Below are 18928 nucleotides of genomic sequence, written 5' to 3'. Positions count from 1 at the left end.
GACGCTGCATGCACTAGAAGTTCAGTTCCCCGCACACACTGTAACTGAGATCAAATAGTCTTTATCAACGTGTTAATTCCCTGTAGGGCAAAGCAGTGGCAAAGCCACTCAGTCTTTCTCTCAGTGAAGAGCAGGAGAAAACAATGGGACTTGTTCTTCAAGCTGCAGGTCAAGCTTGATTTGTAATTTACTATTAGATTGCACAAGTGATGCATCTTACAAGAAGAGGCAGTGCTGGGAGTACAGAGGTGTACCCAGTACAGAGCCTGCATCTAAATGTGAACTTATCAAGGAGGGTACTTAAATTATATATTATTTGATCCTCTGAATTGGAGGTTCTTATTTTTAATGAAGATATAAAACTAGAATAACTCCATCTGTTTAATGTCCCTCATTCCGTTAAAGAGCTTGGTATAAGGCCTATAAAATGCTATTTTGCTTTGTCAAATGCCGGAGAAATTACTGGCCAGAGTTATTACTGTTTATCTATATAATCTAAGCAATGGAGTAGAATTTTGTAAACAGAAAAATCTCCTTTCTGGATACAAATGATGCTAGTATCTTAAAGAGTATTGAGAGATATCATGCTTTTCAAGTGAAGTCAGTTAATCTACTGGTCTCACTTCTGCATTCAGTCCTCCCATGCAATTCATGAAGCCTCCCCCCAGTCAGCAATTAGTAAGCACTAAGTTAGTTTTATAATTTTCATTCACTCTTAATTCCAGCACATATAGATACTTCTTTTTCAATAATTGTGGAATAGCACCACACACATCAGAAAAATTCTTACTGACAAAGTTATGATATGGATATCTTTGTAACTGTCCTGAAGCAGTATCAAGTGAAACACACATCCAGGAGTCTTTGAGAGAAAGGTTGCCTTGTTGGTGTTTGACTGTGGGGGAAAAGTGGAAGTATATATAATATATATTGGCTTAAGATCTAGTGAAGGTGACTTATGAAAATGTATTTTAGTTTTTAATTGAGCATACCAGGAAATTGCACATGATCTGCTATCGCACTGAAAATGATTAAAGAGTGTTAGTTAAGTCATGGTAACCTGGTCGCTTGTTATGGTCTATCACAACATGTTCCACATCTTCTCACAGGTGGCTTGCAATAAATTCAAAGCATGCTAGAGATCCAAATTTGGGAAGCAGAACTTGATCGTGTAGGCTACGCATTTGCTAGTATGTTCCTGCAGAAATAGTCCTTTAGCACTGGGTGCTCTTTAACCGCAAGCACATCATATCCAGAGAGAGAAGCTTCACTAACCTTACAAGAATTTGGTTATTAAATGGAGAGAGGTCTTACAAGACTGGCCTGAACTATTCAAAAAGAAAAGTGTGACAGGTGGTACCTTCTCTGCATGCAAATAACTGGGATGGGGGTAATTGTTTTTATGGTTTTCTATTTCACATCTGCTCAGTCCCAAAGTAAATACAGTTCTGTTGCGTACAGTAGCCATCTAGATTACTGAATTTAACCACTTCTGCTGTGTTTTTTTTTTTTACATTTTAATCACTATGCATTAACTTCTATCCAGGCAAGTAGGAATGTAGCAAACAGTTCTTTTGTCTACCAAGGTGAATTAATACAGCAAGTATTTCCTTTGCTGCTGCAAGCTGCCTGCTTATAAAAACAAGATAGTACTGCTTTTTACAGTGTCATTCAAGACAAGCGAGTATGGTTATAGGCAGGTAGATGCTAACCTGTAGTAGTCTAAAGACATTGGTCTGCTATTTTATATCCAAAGTATGTAGCTCAGGTGACTCTCCCAAAATGGGAAAATTAAGATAACAGATTAGCAGCACCAGCAAGGAGAGTATAGACAACTTCTTGTAAACTAAGTTAAGTTACATCTCTTTACTGAACTGTATTTTGGTATCATTTGTGATCTATGTGGCTGAGTCACTGGAGACGTTTTAGGGTGTTTGTTTCTTTTTTGTTCTTCAGCAACTTTGAATCTCCACTGATGCATGAAGCCCCAGAGCACCAAGGCAGCAGCGCAGACAGTTCAGCAAGCAGTTTGGGAAGCTCTGTCACAGCATGTAAGAAGGTAACTTCTAAGTTTATGTTATATTCAAGGCAGATATATCCCAGGTTATAGCTTTGCTTTTTAGGTTTTGCCTTGATTAGGGAATAAAAATGTAATTGATACCTGAAGAAGAGAAGGACTGATAGAGAAAGATAAATTCTGGGTGCTGTTATGGTATCTCATGGTCTTGTCTGCCTGGTATACACTTGTCTCCCCCTGTATACTTCTATTTTTCCTTATTAGCTGACAATATAAAATATAAGCAGTTCATAGCGTGAATACCTTCAGGACTACTCTTGAGTTAAGCAGCAAGTTTCTGGGACCCAACCTGAGCTTCCAGAGCTTTGCTTCTCTCAGGTCAAAACAATGGAGGGTACTTCATGAAACAGCTTTTCTGCCTTCCCTAAGTATCGGCCTGGAAGAGTTTCAGCAACCCAAGAGGTAGTATAGATTGACCATTATGGGGTTTGTTGCCTCAAAATGGGTTTAAATGTAGTTATTTAATTTAGAGGATGGGGGGGGGGGGGGAGGGATGCAGTGCCTGTGTGTGTATGTATATGTGTGTCATTAGGAGTCAAATATGACTGATGTTATTTTAAGCATGTAGATAATCTCAGCACAACTGAGAATACACAGGTGAAGACCATGGATGCTTCCTTTTATTATTCCTCCCCAGGGCCAGATTATGGCTGTACAGTCCAAGGGAAGGGGGTACTACACCAAAGACCTAGCAGGGAGGTCAGGCCACTTTTCATCTCTCACTGGCAATAGCCCAGAGCTTTACTGTCTCCCACAGGCATAAATCTAAAGCAGATAAGAAAGCATTTGTTCTAACACAGACACATTATAGTTCATTCAGTTTTCCCATAATTCTTATTTTTTTCTTTTCCTTCCACTAATAATAATAACACTTTTCTTTTGTATTTTGTTTTTCGAAATAACAATATATACTTGTATATGCAAGCATAGATAGAGAAAGATAAAACATGTACAACATAAAAAAATATTTTCCTCATTCTGAAAACCGCACTGTAGGAGTGGGGGTGAGTATTGTCTGTCTACAGAAATTCTGTTAAATATAAAATCATTTATATCCAACCTGGTAATCCAACCTGGTGATTCTATGATTCTATATTAAAAAGAACTCAATGTGCTGATGTGTTATGCTGGGAATGGGCTTCTCCAGCTCATCCCAACAAGGCTAAGAGACAAAAGTGTCAATATTCCATTTGATTTAAGGGGTTGTTTGCTTGCAAAATAATACTTGTTTTTCAAAAAATGTCACTGACTGTAATTGGAATCTTCTTATAGGCAGAAAATCCATTGTCTGGGAGAACATCTTAAACTTTCATTTAATCCCAGAGTTTTCTCTTTTATGTAAGACTGAAGGGCAGTGGCACAGCACTGAGAAGTGCCACCACTGTGTTGACAAATGCCCCCAGCTTGGTCACCTTCGGAAACACCGCTCTTTGGAAGGCAAGCCTTTACCACATGACTTAGAGCTGTGTCACCTGTCTGATCCCTTACATTTGAACTTTTCTTTGTAACAGAAGTCAATTTTATGATTGTCAGCACACTAAAAGAAGTGATTCACTTCTGCCAACACTTCTGACAAGCTGCAGGATATTTTGGGCTTCTTTACTGCATTGTCCCAGAACATGTTACCATTCCTTTTTTGGGAGGAAAAGGGTATGGAATTACTAAAAATGTGCCATTACCTTCTCCTTTCGCCTCTGTTAGTTACAGCATTTTTTAAGTTAGATGTGTAATTAATTGTGGAGTGGAACACTACGGGTTCTGCTACAAGGGAAAGACTGACTTTCATGTTTGAATAATTGTATTGGGCATGAACGGCTCCTGTCAGGAACCATAGGAGATGTGGCCTGTTACTACACAGACCGATCTGAACAAATGCAGAAGATGTGCCCCTTGATATCTCATCTTACTCTCTATGACCCACTTTCCTATCTTTTTTTGATGAGCAGTAATTAACCAAAGCAATTAAGATGATCAGCCATGAAGACGCAGATGTTTCATTTGTGGAGCAGAGCCTTTTTAATGTTGTCTCGGTTATAGATATTTACTGTATTTTAATGTCTTATGATCTAAATTAGGGAGCAGGAAGCTGTTACACTAAACTCATATGCAATATTTTCCCCTGGGAAAGAGTGACTTTTCTAATCCACACTCTGCTCGAGGCTGATTTAGTTCATTGATTCACAACACACTGAGTAATGCTGACGGCTGGGTCTCTAGATGAGAGTGGAAAACTTTTTTTTTAGAACCATGAATTACTGCTGATTTCACATTTAGTGTATGATGCAAATTCATCCTGAATTATTTTTTGAGTGTGATGATCCTGCTCTGAACCGCATATACAACAATATAGTCTGTGCAGCTGTTACACATAAGTATGGTCAATGAATCAAGTTCTGCTTCCAATGGTACCATTGCAAATCAGAAGCAACCTTGCTGAATTCAGTAAAACTGCTAACAATACATGACAATGGGACTGGCCCAGACTTGCCTCAATTAGATAAGAATGTAGGGAAGTACAGGATAGGAGGAGGAAATTTTGGCAAGTGATACTGTTTACCTTAAAAGTGCAGGCTCTGTAAAGCAAGGATGCTGACCGACAGCTGAAGTTATATGAGTTTAGGTTTTCTTATCCTTTGGTACAGATCAGCTCAGTATACTTTGAAAAGATGCTTAAATGCAAAAGTGGCAATCAGAATGTACTGACAGAGTTATATCCCCGAGGAATACCAATTCTCACATTGCACTTGATTAATTAATTAGTCCTGTTAATTTAGGCCAGCTCCTGCAAGCTTGTAGACTTTTGATCATTGCACTCACATGTTATTTTACTATAAGGACTTCAGTATATTCCTTTAAAACCATTATTAACCCGGCAAGATTTAATACATATGCAAACTCCCACTTTATGTAATAAACACACGCACCTACTTAGCAGGGAAAACTGCCTTACAATAGAGAGATGCTATTAAGATGTATTACACTCACTCTTACTGGATGTTTGTCTTTGTGATAATATTGCTGTCTGTTACCAAAAAAAAAATGGCCCCTAAAGCACACATGGCTTCTATATATGCATTTTTGTATAGCAGTTGCGTGTAAACTTAGTGTGATCAGCATTGTGGAGTGGCCCAAATTATCCTTCCTCCAGAGAAGGGAGGGTTCTGAGTAATAACGTGTCTGTAAAGGTCCTAATACAGAAACTTGCATTTCATATATCAGTTTAAACTCATCCAAAGTTTACTGCTCATTGCTGGCACAGCTCATTCAAATGTCACCTCCCGTCTCCTGAACATCGTTCAGATATGTCTAAAACCAGACAATATGCAAGGAGGCCTCTCCCAGATGAACCTTCATGCCTCGCTTTCTACAATGCTGTCTTTTCTGAGTAATTTCCAAAGGTTTTCTGAATGACTTTGGTCCAACCTCTATTCCTTAAATTGCTGACCTCTGTCAGCTTCTGCTGCATGAAATCAACTATATCTGGGTTTGCTTTTCTCACCTGTCATTTTCAAATCCAAATTGCTCCAATTTATTTTCTCCAGCCTCCAGTAGTAAAAAATGTTATCCCTATTGCACCCTTCTTCACATTTCTGGCTGCTTTCATGTGTGCACGTTCAGAACTACTTATGCACACATGAAAGCAGAATCTGGCCCAAGGAAAACATCATCCTATTAATGTTGTTCATCTCCTGGAGGTTACTTAAAAATCACATGCTGCCCAAAACTTCCACATCCTACTTCCTACCCTTGACTTCAAAGCCTATTATGAATAACTGCATGCATAATTTAAAAGTGCTATAAAGCCTTGCAACTTATAAACCATCCTGGAGTGACCCAAGCTTGGCAACTATGACCTGACCTAACTGAAACATTTGTTCAGGAGAGTTATTTCTTCTGTTGGTGCTTTAAAAGTATTTGCTTCCTGACAAAAATGTCCTCTGAGAGAAAGATAGAGCTACGAAGGGTGATTTAAAATCCCACAGGAGGAAAATGAGATGAGGTTTGAACTGCCCATCTCATTTCATGGGGGTTTTTTTATCTACGATATACATTTGCTATGACTTAGCTGTTCTGAAGTGTTGGGTGTGCACACCAAGTCCTTATGAGACAAAGAGCAGTAGTACCAAGAATTTCTGAAGCTTGTTTCTACATAATTCCTGTCTATTTCGGTTTCTCAGAAACTGTCTGAGGTTTGGGAAAGAAAGCTCTAAAATTATTAAGGCTGAAGACAAATCTGTGATTTTTTTAAGGAAATGAAACAAGACTGCTTGGTACAGCAAAAGCAATTTGAGCAAAATTATGTCTTAAAAGGTAACTGGAACATCAATGAGAAGGTCTAATTTCAGATAAAATCTGAAATAAGGTATATATGTGGAGGTCTGTGTGTGTGCACATATGTATATGTTCAGTTCTTTAGGTCTGCATTAAAGCCTCAGAGGATGGTAACTCTGGGAAAAGAGGAAAAAAGTGCTTGATTCTAGATTTTACCAATCAGTTTAAAATAGTTCAGTATTTCCACATTTGAAAACATTTCTTAAAAAAAAAAATAAAGAACAATATATAACACTAACAGAAATTGTTTCTTTGGGATATGAAAAAATTTATTTTTCCCATCTAGTCTCAGAGTTAACAGTGGCAGGAATCTTTTTGCACTGAGAGAGGAGGTTATAGAATTTATTGAGTGTAGATTCATTCGACTGGTAAACAAGATTAGCTGCCAGCCCCTAAGAAGAGAGTGGTATTGATGTGAAGCATTCATGAGCCTTTGTCATTATCAGAACAAAGTCTTCGGGTGCAGAGATTCTTCTGAGTATTTTGTGAACCCTAAATTTCTGTTCAACAGCTCTTTGGAAGAAATCCCGTGGCAGGGCTGGAGTACTGAGGAACAACCACAACAAGGTGCAAAGCCTGTGTGGAGGGCACCAAAGAAAGGCACTAAAGCAGCCAAACTTAGGGACTGTGGTGTTCCCCATTACCTCCTCATTCGTCTTATGTTGACTTTTATTCAGAAATCAATATAGAATAGCACAGTATTAACTATCTAACTGGCTTTCTGCTAGAAAGATAAAAATTAGAGTGGGTGTTAGTTTGTGGGTGGCAATAAGCTTACTTCTGAATTGCTTTTGAGTATAAGAAAATTGTGTCAACTGACCAGCTCAGCTTTCTACCATCATTCATCTTCCCTGAGAAATGAGGCCTCACAAATTCTTCTCACTTCTCTTCGTAGGGAAGGGATCTAGGCTTATAAACCTTGTGTTCCTGAAATAGGACAAGGATGTGTCAGTGCAAAACATGCACTAAGGTAAAGGAAAGTACTGTAAATAGATTTTTTTCCAGGTAGAAACAACAAATTTATATTTCAAAATATTGTTATTAAAATAAAAGGCTAAAGAGCTAGAGTACAGCCTATTTCCATGTAATGCAAGAGTTATGAGAAGTACCAATAAAATATACCTCTGTTTCACAAACACACTTCTTAACATTGCTGCCTGGGGAACGTGATAACCCATATAAAATGTTCTATAAGTAGCATCATTGTTGCAGCTATTCTTTTCCTGAGGTTAACCGGTTGTTTTAATAATACTAAGGGTCTGTCTTTTTCATGGTAAAACATTAGGACAGAGACAGCGAGTAAGCATCAGACTTCCAAAACTGGCTTTGCTTCCTTATAGTCTACAAATATCTGTAGCCCCATTTTGGTTTTGTTTGAGCAAAGCTTGTGGCGTGAGCTGCAGGACTGAGTCAACACAGAGAGATCAAACGCAGAGCTTGGTCTCAGGGTACTGACTGCCCTCAGTACTCGTTCCAGCAGGTCTTAAATAGTTTAGCTTCTCAGAAAGCAGAAAAATGTGTTTAAGATGAAAGCGTTTGTAGCCTAGCCAGTCCCAGAAATGAGCCTGCTGGCAGGATGAATGGTACTGGGCTGTTGTGGAGAGAGATACTATAACTCTTAAAGGGTGCAAGTTTGTGCACTCTGGTATAATTAAATGATTAGTTTCCCCAATACCTATGTTTATCACTTTAACACAGAAGAAAACTCCAAGCAATATTTTCCAATAAAAATGTTGAGTTTAGGCATCTCCTTCAAGTATCTCCCAAGGACTTTCTGTTCTGGAAGAAAATAAGCTACTGCTTTAGGGGGTAAATAAAACACTTCCTTTAAGGTGCATTAACTGGACGGGTACAAAAGGAACAAGTGTCCCAGTCCTGCCCCCACAAGATTTTGTAGGTAAAATATCCTTAGACATGGAAATACTTTTTCCTTTACCCCGAAAGCACTATAGGAATGAGCAGACTTATTAATTATTTTAACTATTTTTAACTATTTTAACAGATTCTCTGCAGTAACAGTCTGCTAGAATCAACAGACTACTGGCTGCAGAATCAGAGGACACCATGCCAAATTGGCTTTCTGGAAGACAAGTCAGAAAGCAACTGTGCCTCGGTAAGTACTCACTGTCATCTCCTCTGGGGAAAAGTCCATTGCGAGTTGTTTGGGTAGGGTCTGGGGATGACCACAGTACATGTTCAATTTAAAAAAGTCGCTGACTAACTGACACTGGAATGACAGCAATCTGTCTGTAGTTCCTGTAATTTCCAGTTTTCTGTTAAAAGCAAATGTACAAAGCAAAAATGCTTACAGATTTCTATACAGAGCACATTAATAAAGATTGCTGCAGAGTTTCCCTACATTTAGCCTTCAGACTCTGTGGCCCTCTCTATCTTATTTTTTAGCTTCGTAATCTGCAACTGACAAGAGAGAAAAATAAGGGAAAGAGAAAATTATTCCAAACCATAACTTGTTAAGTGGCAGGTTGGAGAGAGCAGATGTTTAAAAGGCTGCTCAATGTTCTTGAAGGCATAGAGATACAATTAAAGAGAAAAGTCTTTCCATATTAGATGAGGAGAAGCTGCTGAAGAACTCAAGCGGAATTATTTTACATTTGAAGTGAAATTTATCTCTCACTGTTGTGGGTTATAATGCAATTAAGAACAGCTTTTGGTTAAGAACATACATGAAGAAATAGGAGTTGTTTTGTTGCTTTACACCCTATCCACATGAAACTGGATGGAATTTCATTGCTGTGATTGTAATAGTTTTTTATTTGATGAAGGACTCAAGGAGATGAGATCCTTAATCAAAATCCCATTTGTTTGCTTCTCCCTGGCCTCAGTGAGACAACAAGGGCTTTAGAAGAGAGCAATTTTCTCTCATGCGAAAGGTTTCCAGCACCGCTTTTGCTGCGCACAACTAAAGGACCAGCTAAGGGCTCTCGGGGAGTCTGCTGGGATTCCCTTAAGCACACGGACATTTCAGCTGTAGCTGATGAACCCAGATGCCTGCTGTCAAGAAACGGAATCTTCATCCCATGGTGGCGATGACTGGAGGCTCGTGTCTTGCCTGCGGGTGGTGCAGCGTGCTTGAGAACAGTGGGAGTGATACAGCAGTGCAATTGCAGCAGGAAAAAGTTAGGAATATGGTCAAAGGTTACAGGGTTCAATTCACTGCCATGCTGTCCACTGGATTATCAGTTTCCACCAAAAAAATACAGAACCTAAGCATGCTAGTAAACAACCATACGAGGTATAAGGTAAAAAACTAAACAGATTCCTGTGTCTGTTATGCTGGGTGAAACAAGGAGGGGGATATTAAGGAGTAACATTTAGCGTTACTGATTTCCTAGACTCCCATAAGTGGACAGACAGCAGTTAACTGTTCTTTAAACATTCTGTGTGTGTTCTCCTAAGAAAAAGGGTCACAGTATTAGGAATTACAAACATTGTTCAATGACAGCTGTGACGCTGTCACTTGGAACAGCATCCTCGATACATTCTTAACCAGAATAAGGTCATCAGGTAGGTAATCAGTGATAGCCTTGTTTGATATAAGAAAGGATTGCTGGTAATGCCAAAAAAAATATTTTACTACAGTTATTTGATTTTACTATTTAGATTTTCATATCCTGAAAAAGAGGCTTATTTTCTCAGAGGAAATGATTACTCCAAGTAAATAATATAAAACAGAATTATGACTTGCTTTTTGATGTATTGAGCTTTGGCTCTATTGTTGATGTGTCTTTGAATCTTATAGGAAATTATATCTATCTGTGATAGGATGGGACTGTTGAGAAAAGGTAGTTTATTAAAGCAAAACGATACTCTGATTTGGTTTAAAACTACCCGATATAGCTGCTTGATACACACTTCTCCTCTTGAAAGCACAGATCAGGTTTTATCCAGACCTGGTCAGTCACCTTGTAGGGAAAATAAGCGTTACTCTTACCATTCTGCAGATGTGATACAAGAGGCAGAAGTACTGAAATGATTTTCATTACAATCCCAAAAAGGGATTCCAAGATAAGGTGTTTTATCAAGTCAAGAGACCCAAATCTCACATGTGCTGAATGCCCACAATATTCCCTGCAAGGTGCTTATTTTCTCTTAATCTCATTTGGTCAAAGAAGACAAAGCTTTTTACCAAGAAAACAGCTTGCGTTACTCTACTGTGGTGGTGTAGTTTGCTTATAGGCAGAGAGTGGGCAAAAGTGCTCCATGAGTCTCCCAGGATGCAGAACTGCCCCACAGTTCCTAATGCCATCCTCAACTGCAGACTCTAACTGGCCCCTTTCTTACATGGGAGGAACATTAGGGTATGCTTTAAAGCAAGGTCTGCCAAGTCATCTCCCATTGCTTACTCCTTGCGCAGTCTGCATATGACAGACAGCTTTCCCTGTATGGCTTTCTGAACACAGTGCCAACTCCACACGCTCAAAAAGTTTCACAATTTTCAAAGCAAAGTTTTAGTACCTACTTAATTCTTCAATCTACATTTGTCATTATAGAAGAAAACAGATTATATTGAAAGAATTTTATACTAACAATACTGAAGTGGAATAGACAACAATATAGTGAGTGAAATTAAAGTATCGTCTATAGGAAGCATTAATTTAGAAGCTAAGAAGTTAAATATGATTTTGGAACATCATTGTTCATATCAAGAGAAAAGGCATTTTGTGTCCTGGAAGCTTAGTTCTTGGTCTGTCCCTGGAGGTTATGCTTTTGAGTTACTGTTAAATAGTGACTGTAAACTGTTATAACTGAAGGGGTTTTTGTCATATTCCTGGTTGATTTATTCTGAGTGGCAGTACTGTACAGAATTTTCATAGAATCATAGAATGATTTGGGTTGGAAGTAACCTTAAAGATCATCCAGTTCCAACACACTGCCGTGGGAGTTGCAGGTTGCTCAAAGCCCCATCCAGGCTGGTCTTGAATGCCCCCAGGGAGGGGGCATCCACAACTTTTCTGTGCAACCTATTTGCACCACTAATGTAAATACAAGCAGTACATCAGAAAACTTTGACACTAATCATCAAACTTGGTATGTGAATCTGGGCGTAAGCACATTTTTTTTCAGAATTGCTCTCCTCACCTTAGATATACGTGTGCTTCTTAGGGCTGTGCACATGAGCAAACAAGGGAACAGGGAATACTTAACCACTGTGCAGGGAATAAGCATTAGTTCAGTATCATACTCAAAATCCTGTGAAGGATTTCATTCTGAGTCCTTTCCAATGACTGACACTAAACGAACAGAAGCTGCAGGAATGAGGTGGGCAGAAGGATATGAACATGGAATAGTTTCCCTGGCGTCTCGATTAGCAAGTAAACCAGACTGCCCTTAGCAGAAAATATGTTCTGCCTTCTCTTTCATGTCAAAGATTTTAGAAATTGCTGTTACCAGCAGTGCCAGGGATGTTTTAATCAAACTGCTTCTGAAAGTTTTCGTTAGGTTTGCAGAAGGATAAAAGAAATCTCATATGTACTGTATCATTAACAGTTGCCTTTCCAAAAGATAGGTGGTAATGCATTTAGCTATTGTGTTCAGTTTTCATTTGGAAGAGTTCATGTTTAGTTGTAAGGGCTCTAATCTTACTGTAACTATAAATGCAACGAGAGCATATGAACGTAGCTTTCATAAATGTTATACTCATTACATCCTATTACAGATTAGCACAGTTAGTACAAGTAAAAATAAACTCATGGCTGTCCTACATATGCTCACCGAGTATACTAACATTGATTTATTAAAACACTAAACATTTAACTCAGTTATAGCAGACTGCTTTTTCAAAGAGAGATTTTTTTTTAAGCAGAACGTGTATTTTGATATGTATAATAGTCCCTTCATTTCAAAACTGGTTAATGTAGCCAGTATGATATGAAAACAATAAATTGTGTTAGAGGAAGAGTATTTTATATTTGCTTAAATTGGAGTTCTCCTAAGCTCTGAAAATTAATATTTCCAATTCTGGTACTCCATCATAACAAAAGAAATTCTAGTATGTCCATATTTAATCCAGTGTTTCTCATCATCTGCAAGGATGAACAATAGAAATCATAGGGAGAAATAGTAGCAAGATGTCTGTTCTCCACTTCTATGCCAACTTAGGGGTATGTTGGTGAGTTGTTATAAGTAAAGTTGGAAAGAGGTGTTATAAGTATAATGAGTAGGTGTGATGCAAACAGAGTTTGAAAGATTGTCTTGTACTAGCTTTCCTTTTCTACTTTCTGTACATAGTATTTTTGTCCAGTTTTCTGGGTTTACATTTAGGAAACCAGATTAGATACCCAGGGGGACAGGGCTAACTGTCTGAGGTTATTAGGGCTTTCTAGGGAGGCTTCCCACAGAGGCGAGGCACCAAGGGGCCCCTGAAAGAGAATTCTGTGTGCTTGAGGTGAAGGCCCAGTGGGAGAAACTGAAAGTAAATCCCAGGCAGTAGCATTGTTTGTTTCCATTTCTCTATAGGAATAAAACATCCTGCCAACTGTCTTTAAAATGTTGGTGGATTGAAGTATGCTGCCATCCTTATTTCTGATGACTGTATCTGATTTTGCTGTGCTGTCTGCTTAAAAAGGTTAAACTCCCTCAAAGAACGACTTCTTCTACACTGATATTTTAAGTGGTCTTTTCCTCTTCAGAGAATATTTGAGAAATTGCTAAATATTAAACTTAGTTCAATTAACAATGAAAGTGCTTAGCGTCAGTTTAATGCTGCAGATTAGTTTCATGCTAATATAATAATTAAGCAATATCCATTTTAAAGGTAGTTTAATTATGGAAGTCTTTTTTTGTTCCTTTCTACTGAATGAGAACTTAATCAAAACCCACCTAATAGAATAAAATACATGGATTCATAAGGCATAATCATTCATAAGATGCAAGTAGTGACTTAAAATTGTAATTAAAATATCTATAATATGACTTTCTAATTTACCCCATGAAGAGACCTCATAAAATATATGTAGTATCACGCAAATTTATATACTTTTGTCCACTCCATTATTGCCAACTATCTTTCTCTGTACCTACATCAAATGTTCCCTGCTTTGGACATGCTTTTAAACAAACCTTATATGAAAAGAAAAAAATAATAGATGCTTTGTCCCTACTTCCAAACCAAAGGTCTAGTTTATTTCATTACCAGTGCTGAACATTTGTGGTTGGCTTATGTTAGTACAAGTTAAGAAATGTGATTTCTTCCTTAATGAGGTGATTTATAGTTTCTTCTAGCACTGAACTCTCCTAACGTGCGAAGTGTTAATCTTGCACACAGAAAAATCACTTATGAAACTTCTTAGCAGTTTGACATTTCTCTTCTCAGTGGCTGTAGAGTAAGAATCATAGAATGGTTTGGGTTGGAAGAGACCTTAGAGGCCATCCAGTTCCAACCCCTGCCATGGGCAGGGACACCTCCCACTGGGCCAGGCTGCTCCAAGGCCCATCCAGCCTGACCTTGAACACCTCCAGGGATGGGGCAGCCACAGCTTCCCTGGGCAACCTGGGCCACTGCCTCACCACCCTCGCTGTGAACGATTTCTGCCTAATGTCTCATCTAAATCTTCTCCCTTGCAATTTAAAGCCATTCCTCCTCATCCTGTTACTATATTCCCTGAGCAGCATGATTAAGGTGCTATTGTCATGCTGCTAAAGGCGCATCTTAATTGTCTGTTAGGAACTCTTAATGAAAAGAGTTCTTTAGAAAAAAATAGAATACAAAACAAAACAAAGATGGTAGTATAGTCCTGCAAGACGTTTGGCATTCATTCACCTCAAGATGCATAAATCACAGCAGTGAATTTTCGAGAAACTCTCTCAACTTTCACACTCCAGACTAGCAAAAGAGAAAAAACCATTAGAAATATTTGCATCGAAGAAAGATTTTCTCTCAAAATGGTCCCTGAATCCAATAATCTTCCCATGAAATGTGACATCATGCCCTTTCCCTCTTCATATCACCTTCTTGTCCCAACACAGAGGCTGGGAAGCAGGCCTTCCTGCTCCACACAGTCTAACTAGGAATCACACTTGATCTAGGAAAATACACCCTTCCCAAGCACTGTGCCTCTATGTGAGGGGTAATGGGATTTCTAGACTTTGGCAGGAATGCTGCAAACTTTTTGTCAAGTATCCTGGAGAAGTGGAAATAAAATTTACACCATTCGACAGCAGTGATAGATATGGAAGGCAGAAAATACTTGCTTTTCAATTAAAAAAAAAAGTATTAAAAAACAATACCTATTTCTTACTTTAGAATAACAAGATATCACTTTATAAAAAATCAGGATGTGCCAAGGGCTCTAAAACTCATTTTAAAAAAAAAAAATAAAAATCTGGCTTTGCAGGCAAATGGGTGAGAGAACAGTTTTAATAAAGGGTTTAAAGATTTGAAACATTCTTGAAATGGTCCAGCAGTGTTTCCACTTGCAAGTACTCCTGCTCTGTAGCAACATAAATGCTCACACCAGAATACTCCACACAAGTAGGCATATAATGTAGGCTGTATGCATAGACATTGGTTAGATTCAGCCCAAGGGAGCAGGAACACTATAAACAGAGAAGAGGGAAAGCAGAGGGACAGCAGCCCAAACTTCTGTCAAATTCAGTCTTGTACCCTCTCATTTAACTGTTGGCTTCTTTTGTCTGCCCACATGCCGTTTGCGCTTTTTCTCTAAGTGGTCTGATGAGTGCTGGTGGTAGCACAAAGGAAAGTGCGTAATATGACTAAGGAGGTGGGGATGGTGGAGACAGTAACCAGCAACTGGTGGGCTTAGGCCACAGGGAAGAACTCTAATCCATCCACAGCACAGGAGGAGGAAGAGCTGCCACTTGGGGTTGTTGTCTGGTTAGTTGAGTACCGAGTGCAGGAGAACGTACCCAGTCTAGGAGACAGACAGCATCTTAAGGAAAGGAAGCAATGCTTGTATTAGTGATGGGTAGCAAGGCTGTTCCTTGTTCAGAAAGAAAATAGATTGTTAAGAAAGAAAAGAGGTGATCATGTTGCCTATGACCTCTCCATTTACTGAGATAGTGAAGAATGTCATTTTGCCATCGTAGCAGCTGGACTTTCAGAACTGTCTGCATAGCGTCACTGTCCTGAGCAAGTTCCTAAGCATTATCAATTTCTTTGCAGTTTTGCCATCAGGCTTTTAAACAGGTTCAGGAGGAGGTTCGGGGTGCCATTACATGCCAATTTGAACTGGTCAAATTAGGGCTTCTGTGGCCTCACCTCCTCCTCCCACCCCTACTTCATCTTTTTTACTGCAGTGGCATTTGTACTAATATGCAGTAGTCAGTTCAGAGAGAAAAATAACTATGAAATTAAGAAATTAGTTTTTCTGGCCAATTCAATTCCTTGAATCATCTCACCGTATTGTCAGACAAATGCCACTGCTCACTCAAGTTATGGAACAAAACCATCCAGGAAGCAGCTCCCATGAATTAATTCGAACTGAATGATAACATATGCAGAAAGGCAAAATCCTTGGCAAGGTGTATTCTGAGATTAAAAACAGAGAGCAGCTTTCAGTTGAATTAAAGTAGATTATGAGTGGTTTTCATTCATTTCTTCACCCAAGACTTTTTAAAGATTTGATGCTACATATGTTTAGGTACGAACATATAGATTTATATTTTACATCAGTCTTGTAGTACTAGAATTAATTCCAGGTAACTTGCTAACAAAGTGTGTGTGGGGGAGTTTATTCTTTTTTTTTTTTTTAAATGAAAACCATGTCTCTGTTCCTCAGTAGTGACCATACAGAGCTGAAGCAACTGGTTTGTATTATTGCATTTGACTGAAGATTTACATTTGCTATTAAACATGTCTCTGTAAAATAGACTTACATGCTAAGATGCTTGCCTTCTCTTGCGTGGTTGGATGCACACCCTCAGCACTATGTCATATAGACAGGGAATTTTATTTTATCTTTCGCTCAGTAATTACTCGACCATATTCAAGAACAGCATTTTCTCTTTCAGAAATCAAAATCCATCCATTTCTTTCCAGATGTAAGCCATATAAACTAGAGGTATTTTTAGTTTTAAGTTCCATCTTTCTGCTAAGCCTGGTGATACCTTAATTATATCCTGACAAGGAGCAGGAATCAACAGCTGCAGGCTAAACTGTGACATTGAGACTCAGTCCTTCCTCAGGCGTGTGTGGGCGTTCAGGCTGCTGTGGAAAGGACAGTGCCTTCCAGAGGGTCTCTCTTTCAGCTCCACAGAGAAATAAGAAACCCTCCTCTTCACCGATTACGCTTTGCCTTATGGTGCCCAGTGACGGCAGACCAGGCACCAGTTTAAAAGGCTGCTGAAATGATTACTTGTATCATCTGTAAAATGTGTTTCTCTTTTCGTTCTTGTAGATGCTTGGCTCTGAAAAATACAGCTTCACATATGAGCTAATGTTAAGGCAGAAATTAAATCTGCCTTTAAAGGACTGTATTCCCACATTTTCACTATCATGCCTGTATTTTATATAGCAGCCAAAAGTTGCCTCGTGAATTTTGAGGTGAGGAAGACTGACAATAGATTTTCTTCTCTTTCCTTGAAACTTGAGACTTGGACACTCTTTAATCATCTGTCTAGATCTGCCATCTTCTTTCCTGTCCCTCTGTGATTCTCTCAGACAGCACTGTTTTCTTATCTGTATTTAAGACAACCCGATGCTTAGACTTCCTCTGGCAAAGCTCTAAATAAACACTGGGAGGTTCAAGCGAGGTATTGCAGCTGTGTCCCTTTCAGCGTTTCACACTTGGATATTCTCTGAGCCTCCGTAGTCTGCTTTATCAAGAAACGTGATACTTGTGCGGGCTCCAGAGTGGACACCTGTAACTGCTTGCTGCTGTTATAACCACGGGCTCCCTCTAACATGAATTGCAGCGTGAGGCTTATAGAAATTTGTTAAACATTAAGTATACAGGGCACTGGAGAAAGCAGATGGTGCATGTGGCATAAATATTTATTGGCATATTTTCTTTAAGTCATAAGTGACAGTTAATTGCATCAAACCCAAAGGAATAAGCCTTGATGGGAAGAAAATATTCACAGCCATTTTTGAAGCAACAAATTATGAAAAGACGATTTGGGATGATTCATTAATGCATTCTGGCCATTAAAATAGGGATAGTCTCTAAAATATCAAGACCCATAAATCAACCAGTTTGAGATATGCGCCTTAATGAAGAGTAATTGGGACTACATTTCTGGTAAATTACTGCTAAAAATGCTGGACGGAGAGCAGTATAAATACATCCTTCTGCAACATACAATGTATATCTGAAAAAGAATTGTGGCTGGGCTGGGGAGACACAGAAAAGTCACATCAGGATCTTATTTAGGTGAATTTGAGTGTTTCACAGAAGACAATACTAGGTTTTGGAAATGCTCCACTAGGGCTTGCAAGAATAGCGGTTGGAAACCTCAGCTGCATGTTAGACAGCAGCTGTGCATCTCAGAAAAGTGATTTTTACATAGAATCTGATTTTTGTGGCCATCCTAATGAAAATATAGGGCAAGAAGTGGAAAAAGACTTTTACCATTCACAGCCAGAGGGGGAAATTGTCACTCTCTAATCACATGAAGGATGTACAACAGAAAGAAGACCCAGACCTGGCTTCAAGTTGACATTTCCCCAACCTACTCTGCATCTTGTTGAAGTTCTGGGCATAGAAAGTGTCAGTAGAGTGGTCCTACTTTGACAAGGGTCGGATTTTTGATGATTTGCAGTAGCACTTTGATCTCACTTTGATGAGAGATGAGGGGTATCTGTTGTGAAAAGCCTTCCGAGTTATTTAGATTAAATTGCAGAAGGTGTGCCCGAGCTTCTTCAAGCTCTGGGGTTATCACCTTCAAATTCTCCCACCTGTGTAATACTGCTGCCTCACACTTCCATTTGTCTTCACCTTTTTCAAGCAGCTACGTGGCACATTTAGTACTTCCAAACTAATATTTTTATTTCTACATTACACAGCCGGTTCCTCTGCCAGAATCATTTTGGCAAGCATGGAAATCAATGCGAGACAAGCGTCGAATCCAAATATTAATGGATAATTAGCTCTGTCTTCCAGAAGATGCTTTTTTATTCTGAGTCACTATCAGGCTATTCCAAACACCTCATATAAAGACATAGTCCAACTCAAAATCCTCTTTAACTATATAAATTAAAGGATCAAATTTTACCGTGTGTGAAGGAGTGGAACTACATCTCTTATACCATTTCCAGTTTCCTATCTACCAAAAAGTTGAGCTATGGATATTAGTTTAAACTGTTAACAACTCCAAAAGGAAGTAATGAGAGCCAACAGCAGGAAAATAAGTCACCAAAATTTAGTCACCGGGGGAAAGGAAATTGTAATCTAAAAGCAAATAACTGCAACATAAAAGCATCAGATGGTAGTTTTCAGTTTCCTTATTTCTTAGGAAATATCTCAGATCTCTACAAAAAGGGTATGTCAATTCTTATAACGCATCCTTATTCAATAGGCATTTATCTCTCTGCTCAGGGAA

General features: G+C 38.8%; 2 protein-coding genes across 6 annotated transcripts in view; one reads left to right on the top strand and one right to left on the bottom strand.

Annotated features, from left to right (window-relative positions):
• The window catches only part of DAW1 (dynein assembly factor with WD repeats 1), a 312498-nt gene that overhangs the window by 227214 nt on the left and 66356 nt on the right, over positions 1-18928 (bottom strand). The gene's annotated exons all lie outside the window — the stretch shown is intronic.
• The window catches only part of SPHKAP (SPHK1 interactor, AKAP domain containing), a 75767-nt gene that overhangs the window by 18763 nt on the left and 38076 nt on the right, over positions 1-18928 (top strand). For all 5 annotated transcript variants that reach the window (XM_054074334.1, XM_054074338.1, XM_054074333.1 and 2 more), the window contains exons 2-3: positions 1957-2059; positions 8412-8522. In XM_054074334.1, the coding sequence (XP_053930309.1) occupies positions 1957-2059; positions 8412-8522 (214 nt within the window). The remainder of the gene's footprint in view (positions 1-1956; positions 2060-8411; positions 8523-18928) is intronic.

This window comes from Cuculus canorus, chromosome 9, assembly GCF_017976375.1.
Source record: "Cuculus canorus isolate bCucCan1 chromosome 9, bCucCan1.pri, whole genome shotgun sequence".
In the NCBI taxonomy this organism is placed as follows: Eukaryota; Metazoa; Chordata; class Aves; order Cuculiformes; family Cuculidae; genus Cuculus; species Cuculus canorus.
The sequence above is the reverse complement of the archived record's forward strand: the minus strand, read 5'-3'. Positions and strand labels throughout refer to the sequence as shown.